An 18,342-nucleotide genomic window follows, 5' to 3' on the forward strand; every position below is an offset into this window, starting at 1 on the left:
CAGGGTCAATACGGAATTCAAGCATTTTGATTGGTTCAAAAGAGAGGGCCAATACGGAGAAGCCACTTCCGTTAGATTTTTAAATGACGCCATTTTGTTTTACATCAGGGTTGTAGATTACATTTTTTCACATTTTGACAAAAAAAAAATAAAATCATCCAACATGTTCATTTAATAACGAAGTATGACTGAGCGGGATGTACGTCTTCAGAGATTACAACGGTACTTTCGCTTATTCGGTATTGTGTAAAATGCAAGTGTTTCCTGTCAGAAATTCTGGCAGTTGTCAAGGAAAATAATAAGAAAATATGGAAACTCAGATTAATTAAAAGGATGAGACTTATCTTTAACAGACATTTTGACAGTGTGGACTATTTGTGCAATGATAAATAGCGATTCAAGTGCTGGAAAGTGGATAAATAAATTGGCGAACAAGAGTGTCAGTTGTTAACTGCAAACAATTTCGGATAAGAATTAAACGAGGCATGGGACTATATAATATGTGCTTGGTTGGTTGTATTATCTTGATCAACACATATGTGTATAATTTTGTGTCTCGTTGCTTGCAGCCTAAAATGATATGACCTTTAAAGCAGTTTTTATCACAGTTCAGATGAAAAAATTAGGTAAGTTCTAGTTACTCTTGATTTTGTCGCATTTAAAATATCTCTCAAAATTATTCTCAAGTATCTACATACAACTCATTCTGTTTTACTGGAGAAAATGATCATGATTTCTAAAATACGTCTAAACAGCTTGTCAAGATTTTTCACCCGAACGTGCATAGCTGTCATAAGGTAACTCACAGAGTTCTTATACTGTTACCGCCAACAATTGAAAGTTGAATAATAATATTATCATTAATCAAGCGATTTCATTTTGGCTTAGTTATTTGTCCTCGGGCAGTCGTATTGACCCTCGGCCTACGGCCTCGGGCCAATACGACAATCCTTGGACAAATAACAAGGCCAATATGAAATTGCTTGATTAATAACATTATAATATAAAAATTTGGAATAGACCAAATAATCTGATTCGTGATTTGTACGGTTCGTAGTCCTCTATTTTGCGGGGATAACGCATGTTTTTTTCGTGTTATAATAACTGCAAAATTCCAAAGGATTAGTAGGTGCCCGAGCTCGGCGGGCTCAGGGTACCAACACATTCCGAGGAATTCTGCAGATATTGAAACAAAAAAGTAAACATGCGCTAACGCTATTCTAGCGTAAAACGTGTGAAAAAATAAAAATGTGAATGTATTATTCGTCAACGCCATTAATGTCCGTGGAAGTCCGTGGACGTCTGTGGAATATCAGAATATCAGCATTGTTTTATCTTGTTAACGCAATTTCCGTTTTAATTATCCGTTATGGGGACACACGTTTACTTTCTGTCAAAACAACCGCTGAAAACGAAAAAAAAACACAAACAAAACAAACACACACACACACACACACACACGCACACACACACAAAAGTTTTATGCTAGAAAGTGCAAAGTGAGATAAAAAAAAATATGATATTCCATATACATATAGGAAAGATAAAAACACCCTTATTGATATTCTGACTTCCAAAATAAAGTGCAATAAAATATGTCGGCAAACTAATGTCAGATATTATCTCAGTGGGTGAAGTTATCATTTATCTTGAATGTGTAACTATTGACGTTATTGAAAACATGCAATAATAAACTTCAAAAACGACTTTCCAGGTTCCACCGAATAATAACAATGTCTAAAATAGTGATCACAAGGTCATCAGAGGTGAACTCAGCAGATACATCTTGGAATTATATAACAATGACATCAACATGGACATCTTCCGACGCAGACGAGACACATAAAGTCTGCTTCTATTCCAGAGATACAATAGGGTATCCCGTTCACATTATATGTTACAGTTTCAGTAATTAAATGTTTGTGTGTTTAGTATTTTTATCTTAAACCTATAGTACTATTATTGTCTTGTTATGAATATTATTCCAGAGGGGTGTCTTATTTAAGTTTACACGTACTTACAGGGTAAGGAATGTCTGACAAGCTCATCTGATATGAAAACCATCCTCTAACCTTTCATTACACTGAATGAATTTTTAAGATCGGACCACTATGAAAAAAGATATGGCAGTTTGAAATTTAACAAAATGGCTGATCATGTAGGCAGTCACTTCAGTGTGTTTATGACGTCACTTACACACTGCTGTGTTCTTCATTTAGCAAATAACCTTTTCAATATATTTACTTTATATGTTTCTTGAGTGTAAAATGTAAAACATGGTACAATGTAATTATTTTCATAATAATTGGAAAAAAGTAGGGAAATGATTTTACAGAAAGAAGTTCAAATATGTATCTAGAAAACTAATAAATCCGCCATTTTGTTGGGTTTTTTTTGCCACGGATACTAAATGGCCGCCATTTTGATCAAATATCTAAATGCTCATAACTTTCTTATTTTTAAGCTGATTTTAAATTATTCTTTCACTTCTTTAAATGATATAAGAAATCCTAGAAGACGGAATTAACATAAGAACAACATAGCCTTTCCCGGGAAAGCCTATACTTTATACTTGATTACTTTTGTATATTGGTTTCTCACATTTCGGCGAGAAGACAGTAAACATCAAAATTTTCTTCTTTTTTTCACTCATTTACTTGCATAATTAGGCAGAATAAGGCTATCATATGAACATTGTTTAATGCCATTTCTTTAAAACTGGCTATGTTGATTTGTCAATATCAATATTTGTTATTTATATAAATACTAAAAACAAAATATAATACTTTTATAACACAGTTAAACCTGTGCTAAAGTTTACATCTGAATACAGACCATTATTATAAAACCTTCTTACAAAGTCCACTATTTTCACTTCCTGTTTAATTTTAAATAGTCCGAATTCTAATTTTCCAATGGTGAACCTTTAGCCTGCTCTGCCTTTGCGACCAGTGCAGACCAAGATCAGCCTGCACACCCGTGCAGGCTGATCTTGGTCTGCACTGTTCGCTATTCAGTCAGTAAATTTTCAGTGAACACCCCTTCGGATGATAAATGGTATTGCTCAAATTGTATGATGAACCAGTCCATTGTAGAAATTTAGCAGGCTAAAGGTTAAAGAGACGTATCTCTATAATTAGACGTCGAAGTGATAAAAAACACTCAAGACTTCGTAGTATATTCGCATACAATCTAAATCTGTATTCCTTTTGCAGAGTCACCAGTGATACGAGATGCATTACTATACATGTATCAGGTGAACAAGACTTACTTACTTATTTTCTGATATTTTATAACGAAAATGTGCGAAATGCTATGTTTCACTTTATGTATGACGTTATTTCTGTAATGTAAAGGACTTTTATGTAGTTTTTATTTACCAATAGTTCTAAAACAAGTTATTTGCAAATCAGGAAACGACAATGATAACTGCAGTCCAGAACCATGTCAAAACGGTGGCACGTGTACAGACGCAATAGGTGATTACAGCTGTGCGTGTATAGATGGATATACAGACAAAACCTGTTCAACGGGTACTTGAAATTTGTTTTACTTTTCTGTTTCTTATAATTAATCTCAGTCGTGTTAATAAAATAATCACATTTTCTTATTATTAATAATTTATCGTACCCTGTAACATATGGTCTTTGAAATGAATTGCTTATTTGGTGATAACAAGGACATGTTTGTGTCGTAGTCACTGAGATATAATAAATAGAGGATATTACGTGATATGAAAATTTCAGCTATTTCAAATGATGCTATGGTATCATTGTATTAATTCTACGGCCTGAACTTAATTTTTTAAACCTTGAAAAAGTGCACGTAAATAGGCACAAATAAAAGGTTGGTTACAAGTACTGATCAAGAAAACCGACAACTCCTTGGGTAATAACAGAAAATAATACTGCTAAAGCTAGATTAGTGGTACTATTTTTTCCTCGGAACAGCCGTACAGTAACAAAAGGAGCCATGCTTTAAACCCAGCAGTATTCTATATGTTGTAATACGACGTACTGAAAGGTATCATTTGTTGTCGTGTAGTCGATTTTCTTCACGTTGAAATACTTCTTTCGAAGTATATATGAATAAAGTGAGAGCAAATTTTTCACGATGGAAAACTAGAAAAGAAGAACTTCGAATATATTGGATTCAGAATTGGACAAGATGGGGAAAGCATCATTTTAGGTTATGCAGAATACATGAACTCAATAGAATGTGAAACAAAGGACCCAAAGGGAGCAATTTATAAACATGAAATTTTGAATTCACATGAACAAACAGTGTTCCAAAGAATATTAGGTAAACTGAATTGGGTTGTTCAAGGATCTAGAACAGATCTGGCTATTGAAATGATAGACATGACCTCCAAATTGAAAAAAAAAAAGAACTGTAGAAGATCTTAAGAGAGCAATCAAAGATTTTACAGGTTGAAAGGTAGTAACTCCTTCTTGTTGCTTCCAGCAATAGGTACAGATCAAAAGGATTTAAAAATACCAAGACAACACATTCTTCGGTGAATCCAGGACGTTTCACGTAATAACCTATCTAAATCATTATCAACAATGTCAATTGGTAAAAAACTGAAATCATCTAAATTGTGATGAGTACTGTTGAAATGGGCAGCCACACCGCTAGCATATGCTGGATCGCTGAAATTGTTAATGTCAAATTTATGACTGTTCATACGTTTAGAAACCTGTTGTCGTGTTTGACCCACATATTGCATGTTGCACTTTTTACAAGTTATGACATAAATGACATTTGATGATGTGCAGTCTGTATTAAATCTAAGTTTATACATATGAAGAATTAGAAGAACTAACGAATTCATCAGTTTCTACTATACTTGCTACATGTGTACATCTAGGTCGGTAGCATTTGCTGGAACGGGCGCTGATGGGGGTAGGGGGCATTGCAGAATATCTAGACTTTACAAGGAAGTCTTTAAGATTTTTACCACGTTTGTTTGCTAACACGGGTCTAGAGGAATGCAACTGTTGGACTGAGACATTTGGCGATAGTTTAAATAAATCCCAGTATTTATGTATGATACTACCAATGTTAGGGAGGGAGGGATTATATTCAGTAACAAAAGGCACAATATCAACCTGATCAGAATTGTTATTGTATTTCAGAGCTTCGGCTTGTGTAACATTATGCATCTTGTTAAATGCAGCATCTATTACACTGTCTGGGTAATTTCTGGATTTGAAAAATTCACGTAGAGTGTCCAGAGATTTAGCAAATTGATTATCGTCAGATATAATACGACGATATCGCTTAGCCTGACTGTAGGGAATACCGTCTTTACAAGTCTTTGGATGATTAGAGGAGTAGAGAAGGTACTGATGGATGTTAGTATTTTTAACATGTACATTGGTGCATATGTTATTACTGGTATCTTTCGTAAGATCAACATCCAGGAATGACACATGTTTCGTTGAAATTTCATACGTGAATTTAATAGAGCTATGTAATTCATTAAGGGCTTTAACAAAGCTATTCAATTCGTCGAGTGAATGATCCCAGATCATGAAAACATCATCCAGAAACCGAAGCCACAAAGTAGGTTTCAGCTGCTGGCTTTGTAAAAAGTCTTGCTCTAACTTACCCATGAACAATGATGCATAGGTAGGGGCGAACGGACTGCCCATGGCCGTCCCCATTGTTTGAATGTAATTATCACCATTGAACTGAAAATGGTTATTCTTAAGTGTAAGTTCAATAAGTTTACATATACTTTCTACGGACAAACTAGTATCAGACAGACTCTTGTCCCTGTTTAAGAAAAATCTGCAGGCTTCAATACCCTCATCATGTGGAATGTTCGTATATAGAGAGGTACAATAGGTACACTGAGTCTTGAAAACTTGCAAATCATCCTGTTCGCAGATGCTTCCCTGGGAAATAATAACAATGGAAGTATCGGTGCTTATGGCTGGTCGTTGATGAAGAAACCTCTTACACAATTGCTTGGGAAGCAAAAAAGATCAAAGAAGTTGTGAGTTCTACCACTGCAGCAGAAGCTTTGAGTGTTCAAGAAGGACGAAGCCGCTTATTATAACAGAGCAATTCCAGAAAAAATTCTAGCATTGCCAGCAAAGACGACAACACTAATCGCATTCACTGACAATAAAAGGATAATTGAAGCCGTGTTTTTAACAAACAATGGTTGATAATAAATGACCAGAGTTGATATTGCAGCTGTGAAAGAATCGCTAACAATTAACAGTTCTATTAAGATTAAATGGTGTAAAGGTGAAGATCAGGTAGCGAACTTTATGACAAAGTGTAGTGCCTCTAGTTATCTTACATTTAAAGTATTATAAACGGAAAAATTGTAAAGCGAAAGAAAAAAGGAGACTGATTATAATACAGTGATAAGTTTATTTGCATACACAGTAATCCCAGCAATAAAAGACCTGTAGAAATTAAGTGTAAACACAAACATGTTTTTTTAAACACTCTGCTTACTGGTAAGATTCAGTTCTTGTTTTGTTTTCTTCTTTAGATATTGTTTAAAAAAGAAAAAAGTAAAATCAATAGAGGGTATTCAAGTTTTTTGTATGACTATCGTTTTTATTTTCATCGAGTTGTATGAAAATAACGCCGCGCTCGTGAAATGTGTTTTTTTTTCATACCTCGAGATGAAAACAAAAAACATATTCATGCAAAAAACTTGCATTTTCTGTTAATTATATACACAAATGATTTAAAACGTCGTTTGATTACATTTAGGACGAGCGACCACAACGATAATGCATTTTCCTTACACCCGAAATTTAGTCTTATTTTAGAAATAAACGAAACACATTACCTTTACAGCATCCACAAAGACATTAAATATGAAAGTGTAGTTGTACGAGTTGCGTACAACACGCAGTTCCCGATAACTTGGACATATTGCTGTGGTTTTCTTTTCTTCTCCCGAGTAATGTCCCTTTGCTAAAGGTTAAATGCCGTGTACTGTACAGATATCGGTTAGAATGTACCATAGGCGGGCTGCGATAATTGTGAATTCTATATTTTGAATTGAAATAGTTTGCTTCACTATCCATATACATTTTTTTCACTTCAAATGGTAGATCTACCAAAGTCACTGCCCAAGAATACTAAAGTAGTTCCGAAAAAACAGTGAAAATATGGAAAATATATTTCCCTGCATTGACAATATAGAAAAATATGTTTCACTGCAGTGAAAAATAAATACAATGAAAATATGAATTATATTGCATCAATATATTTCAGTATTCCATTAGTACGTATATAATAAATGTTAATATGATAAGTTCAAGGGGGAGTAATCTGTAAACTGTTCACCCTACTTTGCTGTAAGAGTTGTACCTCATTTTATAAAAGTGCTCTTTGGATTAGGTGGGCCGGTGGTCTAGTGGTAACACGCTTGATTGCCAATCCAGAGGTCCGGGGTTCGAATCCCGGTCCAGACACTGGAAGTTTCTGAGATGCTCTTGAGTGTCTCCCACCTAACTAAGAGGCCTCTACTGGTTCTTCCCAGGAAAGACGGCTTCGCGTGCATCGGTGCTATACACCGGGCACGTTAAAGAACCAGACTGTCTATTCACAAAGAGCTAGGCTAAGTTAGCCGGACAGACATGTATCTAAAAAGGATTTCTCTCTATCTCTTCTGGGGGCTTTATCTCACTCTATCCCTCTGGTCGGACTGCTCTGTGACTGTACTAGTAGAGGATGAATTTCGCGTCCTGTGTGGCTGCTTTTGCTATATGTAAAGCGCCTTTGAACGTGTTTATCATGAAAAGGGCGCTATATAAATCTGGTATAATAATAATAATAATAATAATGTTAGAGGTGTTGCTGTAATTTTCCGTGTTGGTGTTTTTAATCTATATTCCCTGATTTTTAGAGTAAGCGCATTATCAATAGGTACACTATATCTAACGTATTAGACGAGCCTTGTATTTACATTTTAGACATTGATGAATGTACTGATGGGAGTAACAACTGTGATGTAAATGCTGAATGTACAAATACTGTTGGAAGCTTTACATGCACTTGCAATGATGGTTACATTAGTAATGGGACAGCATGTTCAGGTAATACATTTTACAGTGTATAGTTAGCTTAAGAATAATGAGTGAGCATTTAAACTAGGACCTGAAAATGTTGTCTTAACAAATTACCCGTAAACATTTGCTAGCAAGTACACAAAAAGGATTTTTTATTTACATTTAGACATTGATGTATGTACTGATGGTAGCAACACTTGTGATATAAATGCTAAATGTACAAATACTTTTGGAAGCTATACGTGCACTTGCAATGAAAGTAACTCTGGTAATGGAACAATATGCAAATGTACAACATTCAAGCATTGCTGTATTACTTACGGATAGAAAGCTTAATCTTAATACTGTACCAAGGACCTGCTTCTGCAATCCTCACTATTTTTTTATCCTGGATCATATTAAGGTTTAGCAGTATATCACAAAACAACAGATTTTTTTTAGAAAATTAACAGCATCTTGACACACAACTTATCTGTCCAATACATATTTTACTGTTCTGTCCCACAGAGTTGGATACTTAAAATATTCTAAATGAGTTGTCCCCCTTTAAATAAGAATGCCATTTGTAAAGAAAAAAAATGTAAACAATTGTCAAAAACGATGTTTTACCTAGTTATGTAAAGTTTAAACACTCGCACGATGTTGCAAATGCATCAAAACGAAGACATGTAACAGCTTTTAAAAAATGGTGAGTTTTTAAAGGCGCTGAACTGTCCAGAAGTATGGCCCCTTCATGCAGTCCCTTTCCCGAATTCAATACATATATTAGTAAATTGACAATGTTTTTGTAGAATAATATAAATGTTTTATACGCTGTTAAATTTTCATGTAAAACAATGCTTTCTTTCTATGATTTGATGACGTTCGAAGTTTTTTCTCCGAAACATGGACCTATACCTTAACCGTTTAATAATATGTACAAATTGTTTGAAATATTTAATGATCTATCTACATATATTTTCAGACAAAAATATACAGACACTCCACTATAAAAAGGACCCGAATGTGATGTCCTTGCTTGTTGTTTCCTTAAATATTTACTTTTCGGTTATTCCTACAATATATCTGGCGCATATAGCAAACATTTATTCAAATTTTCAGACAAAGATGAATGTAATGAGGATAGTAACAATTGTGATGTGAATGCTGAATGTAAAAATACTGTTGGAAGCTTTACGTGCGCTTGCAATGAAGGCTACTCTGGTAATGGAACAACATGCTCAGGTAATAACATTTTAGCATTTCTGTTTAACGGAAAGATACCGAGCTTACATCTTTGAGCAACGCCTGACAGTATTGTAATAATAAATTCATTCTATGTAAGTACGTATGATATAATTTTAGTACTTGAAACATGTATAAATGCTGAGAACCGATAAACCCTGGTCTAGAGGACGTAGATGATACCTTGCATTTCCACTACCGTCCATGAACAGGCTCAGTCAAACGAAGCCTGCAACATTTCCATTTATATTTTACTGGACGACTTGTGTGTTTTTAGTCTATCCACTTTGGTTATAGGTACTCAATATTTAACGTATTAAACGATTTTGTATTTACATTTTAGACATTGATGAATGTGCTGATGGTAGTAACAACTGTGATGCCAATGCTGAATGTACAAATACAATTGGAAGTTTTACGTGCAGTTGCAATGCTGGTTATTCTGGTAATGGAACATCATGTACAGGTAATACATTTTACAATGTCTGACTGGCTTGAGGAAAATGACCATGCATTTGAACTAGGACCTGAAAATGTTGTTTAAATAACTTCTCCATAAATATTTACAGTATGGTAACACGAATAAGTGAGGGGATGTTTTCTTTACACATTGAGATATTGATGAATGTACTGATAATAGCAATAACTGTGATATAAATGCTAAATATTCAGACACTTTTGGAAGCTTTACGTGCAGTTGCATTCAAAGTTACATTGGTGTTGGAACAACATGCTCAGGTAAAAAAATTGAACCTTGGTGTTTTACTTAAGGATTGGGAGATCAGTACTGTTACCAGGACCTGAATTGTAGTTCTTGCTTATTTTTTTCGCCGAAAATATTAACTGTTTAGTTATACGCACAAATTGTTTGATATATTTAACGAGGTTCTCAACCAAAAATATATAGACACTCTACTGTAATAAGGATCAGATTTGATGTCTTTTCTTGTGGTTTCCTTGAAAATATTTATTTTTGGGTTATTCCTATAGATTATTTGACGCATATAGCAAACTTTCTATTTAAATTTACAGACATAAATGAATGCAATGATGATAGTCACAACTGTGATGTGAATGCTGAATGTACAAATACAGTTGGAAACTTTACGTGTAGTTGCAATGAAGGCTACTCTGGTAATGGAACAACATGCTCAGGTAATTACATTTTAGCATAAAAGATACCGAGCTTTCATCATTGAGAAAAGCCTGAAAGTTTTGTAATCATTAATTCATTCTATGTAAATATATTTGATATATTTTTAGCTCACCTGAACATAGGTTCAGGGTGAGATATTAGTATGGGGTGAATGGTCCGGCGTCCGTCGTCTGTCGTCAGTCGTCCGTCCGTAAATGTTTACTTTAAACGACATCTCCTCATAAACCGCTAGACCAATTTCATCCAAACTTCACAGGAATGTTTTTTGGGTGATGCTCTACAAAAGTTGTTCAAAAAATAGAATTTAATGCAGAACTCTGGTTGCCATGGCAACCGAAAGGAAAACATTTGAAAATCTTCTCCTCAAAAACAAGAAGCCTAGAGCTTAGACATTTGGTGTGAAGCATTGCTTTGTAGACCTCTACCAAATTTGTTCAAATCATGACCCCGGGGTTAAAATTGACCCCCGCCCGAGGGGTCATATGAGTTTACATAGGAAAATCTTAAAAAATCTTCTTCTCAAAAACCAGAAGCCTAGAGCTTAGGTATTTGACATGTAGCATTGCCTAGTAGACCTCTACTGAAGTTGTTCAAATCATGACTCCGGGGTCAAAATTGACCCTGCCCCAGGGGTCACTTGATTTTACATAGATTTCTATAGGAAAATCTTCAATTTTTTAATAAAACAATAAACCAGAAAGCCTAGAGCTTAGATATTTGACATGTAGCATTGCCTAGTGGACCTCTACAAAATTTGTTCAAATCATGACCCCTGGGGTCAAAATTGACCCTGCCCCAGGGGTCACTTGATTTTAAATAGGAAAATCTTCAAAAAATTTCTAAAAATAAACCAGAAGGCATAGAGCTTAGATATTTAACCTGTAGCATTACCTAGTGGACTTCTACAAAATTTATTCAAATCATGACCCCCGGTTTAAAATTGACCCCGTCCCAGGGATCACATTATTTTACATAGGAAAACCTTCAAAACTTTTCTAAAAATAAACCAGAAGGCCTAAATCTTAGATATTTGACATGTAGCATTGCCTAGTAGACTTCTACAAAACTTGTTCAAATCATGACCTCCGGGGTCAAATTGACCCCGCCCCAGGGATCACATTATTTTACATAGGAAAACCTTCAAAACTTTTCTAAAAATAAACCAGAAGGCCTAAATCTTAGATATTTGACATGTAGCATTGCCTAGTAGACTTCTACAAAACTTGTTCAAATCATGACCTCCGGGGTCAAATTGACCCCGCCCCATGGGGTTACTTGATTTTACTTAGAAAAACCTTCAAAATTTTCTAAAAATAAACCAGAAGGCCTAGAGCTTAGATATTTGACATGTAGCATTGCCTAGTAGACCTCTACAAAATTTGTTCAAATCTTGAACCCCCATGGTCAAATTGACTTAGCCCCAGGGGTTACTTGATTGTACATAGGGAAATATTCATAAATATGCTAAAAATAAACCAGAAGGCCTAGATCTTAGATATTGATATGTAACATTGCCTATTAGACTTCTACAAACTTTGTTCAAATCATGACCCCCGGGGTAAAATTGACTCCGCCCCAGCGGTAACTTAATTGTACATCGGAAAATATTAAAAAAATTTCTAAAAATAAACCAGAAGGCCTAGAGCTTAGATATTTGACATGTAGCATTGCCTAGAGGACCTCTACAAAATTTGCTCAAATCATGACCCCCAGCGTCAAATTGGCTCCGCCCCAGGGGTTACTTGATTCTACATAGGAAACTTCCAAAAAATGTCTAAAAATCAACTAGTTTGTTTTATAAGATAGAGCCTTGAAATTTGGATGACAAATACAGTTTGGCACACCGATCTAAAAACTAACTTTCATTGACCGTGAATATGACCTATTGACCTACTTTCTTAATATATTAGCATCAGTTTGATATTTGAAACATGTAGCTCATATTACTCAGGTGAGCGATCCAGGTTCATCATGACTCTCTTGTTAGTACTTGTTACATGTATAAATGCTGAGAACTGTTCAACCCTGGTCTAGAGGACGTAGACGATAGCTTGCATTACCACTACCGTCCATGAACAAGCTCAGTCAAACGAAGCCTACAACATTTTCATTTATAGTTTACTGGACGACTTGTTTTTTTTTACTCTGTCCACTTTGGTTATAGGTACACAATATGTAGCGTATTAAACAAATGTTGTACATGTATATACATTTTAGACATTGATGAATGTGCTGATGGTAGTAACAACTGTGATGCCAATGCTGAATGTACAAATACAATTGGAAGTTTTACGTGCAGTTGCAATGCTGGTTATTCTGGTAATGGAACATCATGTTCAGGTAATACATTTTACAATGTCTGGCTGGCTTGAAGATAATGAACATGCATTTGAACTAGGACCTGAAAATGTTTTCTTCCCTGTAAATAATGACAGTGTGGTAGACGAATAAGTGGGGGGATTATTTCTTTACATATTGAGATATTGATGAATGTGCTGATAATAGCAATAACTGTGATATAAATGTTAAATGCACAAATACTTTTGGAAGCTTTACGTGCAAGCACTGAAGGTTACATTGCTAATGGAACAAATTGCTCAGGAAAAGAAATAACATTGGTGTTTTACTTAAGGACTGGGAGATTAGTACTGTTACCAGGACCTGAATTTGTAGTTCTTCCTTATTTTATTCCTCGAAAATATTAACTGTTTAGTTACACGTACAAATTCTTTGATATATTTAACGAGGTATACATACGTTTCCAAACAAAAATATATAGACACTCTACTGTAATCAGGATCAGATTTTGATTTCTTTACTACTGTAATCAGGTCTTTACTTGTGATTTCCTTGAAAATATTTACTCTTTGGTTAATCCTACAGATTACTTGACGCATATAGCAAACATTCTATTCAAATTTTCAGACAGAGATGAATGCAATGATGATAGTCACAACTGTGATGTGAATGCTGAATGTACAAATACTGTTGGAAGCTTTACGTGCACTTGCAATGAAGGCTACTCTGGTAATGGAACAACATGCTCAGGTAATTACATTTTAGCATAAAAGATACCGAGTTTCCATCATTGAGAAAAGCCTGAAAGTTTTGTAATCACTAATTCATTCTATGTAAATATATATGATATATGTTTAGTACTTCTTACATGTATAAATGCTGAGAACTGATCAACCCTGGTCTAGAGGACGTAGACGATAGCTTGCATTACCACTACCATCCATGAACAGGCTCAGTCAAACGAAGGCTGCAACATTTTCATTTATATTTTACTGGACGACTTGTGTTGTTTTTTACTCTAACCACTTTGGTTACAGTTACACAATAAGTAGCGTATTAAACGAATGTTATATTTACATTTTAGACATTGATGAATGTGCTGATGGTAGTAACAACTGTGATGCCAATGCTGAATGTACAAATACAATTGGAAGCTTTACGTGCAGTTGCAATGCTGGTTATTCTGGTAATGGAACATCATGTTCAGGTAATACATTTTACAATGTCTGGCTGGCTTGAGGATAATGATCATGCTTTTAAACTAGGACCTGAAAATGTTGTCTTAATAACTTTCCCATAAATATTTACAGTGTGGTAACACGAATAAGTGAGGGGATTTTTCTCTTTAAATATTGAGACATTGATGAATGTAATGATAATAGCAATAACTGTAATATAAATGCTAAATTTTCAAACACTTTTTGAAGCTTTACGTTCAGTTGCATTGAAGGTTTCATTGGTATTGGAAGAACATGCTCAGGTAAAAAAATAAATATTGGTGTTTTACTTAAAGATTTGAAGATTAGTACTGTTACCATGACCTGAATTTGTAGTTCTTATTTTTTTTCCACAAATTGTTTGATATATTTAACGAGGTATACATACGTTCTCAAACAAAAATATATAGACGCTCTACTGTAATAAGGATCAGATTTTGATGTCTTTTCTTGTGGTCTCCTTTAAAATATTTACTTTTTGGTTATTCCTATAGATTAATTGACGCATATGGCAAACTTTCTATTCAAATTTACAGACATAAATGAATGCAATGATGATAGTCACAACTGTGATGTGAATGCTAAATGTACAAATACAGTTGGAAACTTTACGTGCAGTTGCAATGAAGGCTACTCTGGTAATGGAACAACATGCTCAGGTAATTACATTTTAGCATAAAAGATACCGAGTTTCCATCATGGAGAAACGCCTGAAAGTTTTGTAATCATTAATTCATTCTAAGTAAATATATATGATATATTTTTAGTACTTGTTACATGTATAGATGCTGAGAACTGATCAACCCTGGTCTAGAGGACGTAGACGATAGCTTGCATTACCACTACCGTCCATGAACAGGCTCAGTCAAACGAAGGCTGATACAGCTTCATTTATATTTTACTGGAAGACTTGTGCTTTTTACTCTATCCACTTTGGTTATAGGTACATAATATGTGGCGTATAAAAGGAATGTTGTATTTAAATTTCAGACATTGATGAATGTGCTGATGGTAGTAACAACTGTGATGCCAATGCTGAATGTACAAATACAATTGGAAGTTTTACGTGCAGTTGCAATGCTGGTTATTCTGGTAATGGAACATCATGTACAGGTAATACATTTTACAATGTCTCACTGGCTTGAGGAAAATGACCATGCATTTGAACTAGGACCTGAAAATGTTGTTTAAATAAATTCTCCGTAAATATTTACAGTATGGTAACACGAATAAGTGAGGGGATTTTTCTTTACATATTGAGATATTGATGAATGTACTGATATGAGCAATAACTGTCGTATCAATGCTAAATGTACAAATACTTTTGGAAGCTTTACGTGCAAGCATTGTAGGTTACATTGCTAATGGAACAACATGCTCAGGTAAAAAAAATTAACGTTGGTGTTTTACTTAAGGATTGGGAGATTAGTACTGTTACCAGGACCTGAATTTGTAGTTCTTACTCATCTTTTTCCTCGAAAATATTAACTGTTTAGTTATACGTACAAATTGTTTGATATATTTAACGAGGTATACATACGTTTCGAAACAAAAATACATAGACACTCTACTGTAATCAGGATCAGAGTTTGATTTCTTTACTTGTGGTTTCCTTGGAAATATTTACTCTTTGGTTAATCCTACAGATTATTTGACGCATATAGCAAACATTCTATTAACATTTTCAGACAGAGACGAATGCAATGATGATAGTCACAACTGTGAGGTGAATGCTGAATGTACAAATACTATTGGAAGCTTTACATGCACTTGCAATGAAGGCTACTCTGGTAATGGAACAACATGCTTAGGTAATTACATTTTAGCATTTCTGTTTATCGGAGAGATACCGAGCTTCTATCTTTGAGCAACACCTGACAGTATTCTAATAATCAGTTCATTCTATGTAAATATATATGATATATTTTTAGTACTTGTAACATGTATAGATGCTGAGAACTGATCAACCCTGGTCTAGAGGACGTAGGCAATAGCTTGCATTACCACTACCGTCCATGAACAGGCTCAGTCAAACGAAGGCTGATACAGCTTCATTTATATTTTACTGGAAGACTTGTGCATTTTGCTCTATCCACTTTGAGGTACATAATATGTGGCGTATAAAAGGAATGTTGTATTTAAATTTCAGACATTGATGAATGTGCTGATGGTAGTAACAACTGTGATGCCAATGCTGAATGTACAAATACAATTGGAAGTTTTACGTGCAGTTGCAATGCTGGTTATTCTGGTAATGGAACATCATGTACAGGTAATACATTTTACAATGTCTGACTGGCTTGAGGAAAATGACCATGCATTTGAACTAGGACCTGAAAATGTTGTTTAAATAAATTCTCCGTAAATATTTACAGTATGGTAACACGAATAAGTGAGGGGATGTTTTCTTTACATATTGAGATATTGATGAATGTACTGATATGAGCAATAACTGTCGTATCAATGCTAAATGTACAAATACTTTTGGAAGCTTTATGTGCAAGCATTGTAGGTTACATTGCTAATGGAACAACATGCTCAGGTAAAAAAATTAACGTTGGTGTTTTACTTAAGGATTGGGAGATTAGTACTGTTACCAGGACCTGAATTTGTAGTTCTTACTCATCTTTTTCCTCGAAAATATTAACTGTTTAGTTATACGTACAAATTGTTTGATATATTTAACGAGGTATACATACGTTTCGAAACAAAAATACATAGACACTCTACTGTAATCAGGATCAGAGTTTGATTTCTTTACTTGTGGTTTCCTTGGAAATATTTACTCTTTGGTTAATCCTACAGATTATTTGACGCATATAGCAAACATTCTATTAACATTTTCAGACAGAGACGAATGCAATGATGATAGTCACAACTGTGAGGTGAATGCTGAATGTACAAATACTATTGGAAGCTTTACATGCACTTGCAATGAAGGCTACTCTGGTAATGGAACAACATGCTTAGGTAATTACATTTTAGCATTTCTGTTTATCGGAGAGATACCGAGCTTCCATCTTTGAGCAACGCCTGACAGTATTCTAATAATCAGTTCATTCTATGTAAATATATATGATATATTTTTAGTACTTGTTACATGTATAGATGCTGAGAACTGATCAACCCTGGTCTAGAGGACGTAGACAATAGCTTGCATTACCACTACCGTCCATGAACAGGCTCAGTCAAACGAAGGCTGATACAGCTTCATTTATATTTTACTGGAAGACTTGTGCTTTTTGCTCTATCCACTTTGGTTATAGGTACATAATATGTGGCGTATAAAAGGAATGTTGTATTTAAATTTCAGACATTGATGAATGTGCTGATGGTAGTAACAACTGTGATGCCAATGCTAAATGTACAAATACAATTGGAAGCTTTACGTGCAGTTGCAATGCTGGTTATTCTGGTAATGGAACATCATGTACAGGTAATACATTTTACAATGTCTGACTGGCTTGAGGAAAATGACCATGCATTTGAACTAGGACCTGAAAATGTTGTTTAAATAACTTCTCCGTAAATATTTACAGTATGGTAACACGAATAAGTGAGGAGATTTTTCTTTACATATTGAGATATTGATGAATGTACAGTGTAACTTCCGAAAACCGAACGACCTCCGGACCAGCCAAAAAGTTCGGTTTTTGGAAGTTTCCGGAATTCAGAAATTTGAAAGTTTGTAAGCAAAGTGGACGTGGTGCATAAGAGTAATGTTTTCTTACACGTAGGATGAAGGAGATTTTTATCCTTTTTAATTTTACAATTTCATATTAATTTATTAAAATAAACCCGCACCGCTAACAAATAAACAAAAGAACATGTTGACAGCGTTTCTGGATTATCAGGTGACACTTTTAAACAAGCAAATATTTTGCTGTTCGGTTTTCAGAAGTCAATTTTAGTGTTAAAATATAAACGGTGCTTCAAAAATCGTCCGGTTTTCAGAATTCGGAAGTTCCGGTTTTCAGAGGTTAAAAATATATAGAAATAAGAACAGAAAAAAACGGGACTTTGAGTTTCGTGCGGTTTTCAAAGGTTTCCGGTTTTCAGAAGGTCCGGTTTTTGGAAGTTACACTGTACTGATATGAGCAATAACTGTCGTATCAATGCTAAATGTACAAATACTTTTGGAAGCTTTACGTGCAAGCATTGTAGGTTACATTGCTAATGGAACAACATGCTAAGGTAAAAAAATTTAACGTTGGTGTTTTACTTAAGGATTGGGAGATTAGTACTGTTACCAGGACCTGAATTCGTAGTTCTTACTCATCTTTTTCCTCGAAAATATTAACTGTTTAGTTATACGTACAAATTGTTTGATATATTTAACGAGGTATGCATACGTTTCGAAACAAAAATACATAGACACTCTACTTAATCAGGATCAGAG

The 18,342-nt window shown here is 34.6% G+C and overlaps 1 protein-coding gene across 8 annotated transcripts in view; it reads left to right on the top strand.

Moving 5' to 3' along the window:
• Nucleotides 1-18,342, top strand: part of LOC123523715 (fibrillin-2-like) — an 87,474-nt gene that overhangs the window by 5,766 nt on the left and 63,366 nt on the right. For all 8 annotated transcript variants that reach the window (XR_008370376.1, XR_008370375.1, XM_053539529.1 and 5 more), the window contains exons 6-21: nt 1,715-1,876; nt 3,216-3,256; nt 3,414-3,533; nt 7,953-8,075; nt 9,150-9,272; nt 9,616-9,738; nt 10,305-10,427; nt 12,646-12,768; nt 13,354-13,476; nt 13,811-13,933; nt 14,480-14,602; nt 14,934-15,056; nt 15,632-15,754; nt 16,093-16,215; nt 16,791-16,913; nt 17,257-17,379. Coding sequence is in view for 6 of the 8 variants with exons in the window: in XM_053539529.1 (XP_053395504.1) it covers nt 1,715-1,876; nt 3,216-3,256; nt 3,414-3,533; nt 7,953-8,075; nt 9,150-9,272; nt 9,616-9,738; nt 10,305-10,427; nt 12,646-12,768; nt 13,354-13,476; nt 13,811-13,933; nt 14,480-14,602; nt 14,934-15,056; nt 15,632-15,754; nt 16,093-16,215; nt 16,791-16,913; nt 17,257-17,379 (1,922 nt within the window). In the remaining 2 variants the exon portion in view is untranslated. The remainder of the gene's footprint in view (nt 1-1,714; nt 1,877-3,215; nt 3,257-3,413; nt 3,534-7,952; nt 8,076-9,149; nt 9,273-9,615; nt 9,739-10,304; nt 10,428-12,645; nt 12,769-13,353; nt 13,477-13,810; nt 13,934-14,479; nt 14,603-14,933; nt 15,057-15,631; nt 15,755-16,092; nt 16,216-16,790; nt 16,914-17,256; nt 17,380-18,342) is intronic.

Source organism: Mercenaria mercenaria, chromosome 3, assembly GCF_021730395.1.
Source record: "Mercenaria mercenaria strain notata chromosome 3, MADL_Memer_1, whole genome shotgun sequence".
Classification (NCBI taxonomy): Eukaryota; Metazoa; Mollusca; class Bivalvia; order Venerida; family Veneridae; genus Mercenaria; species Mercenaria mercenaria.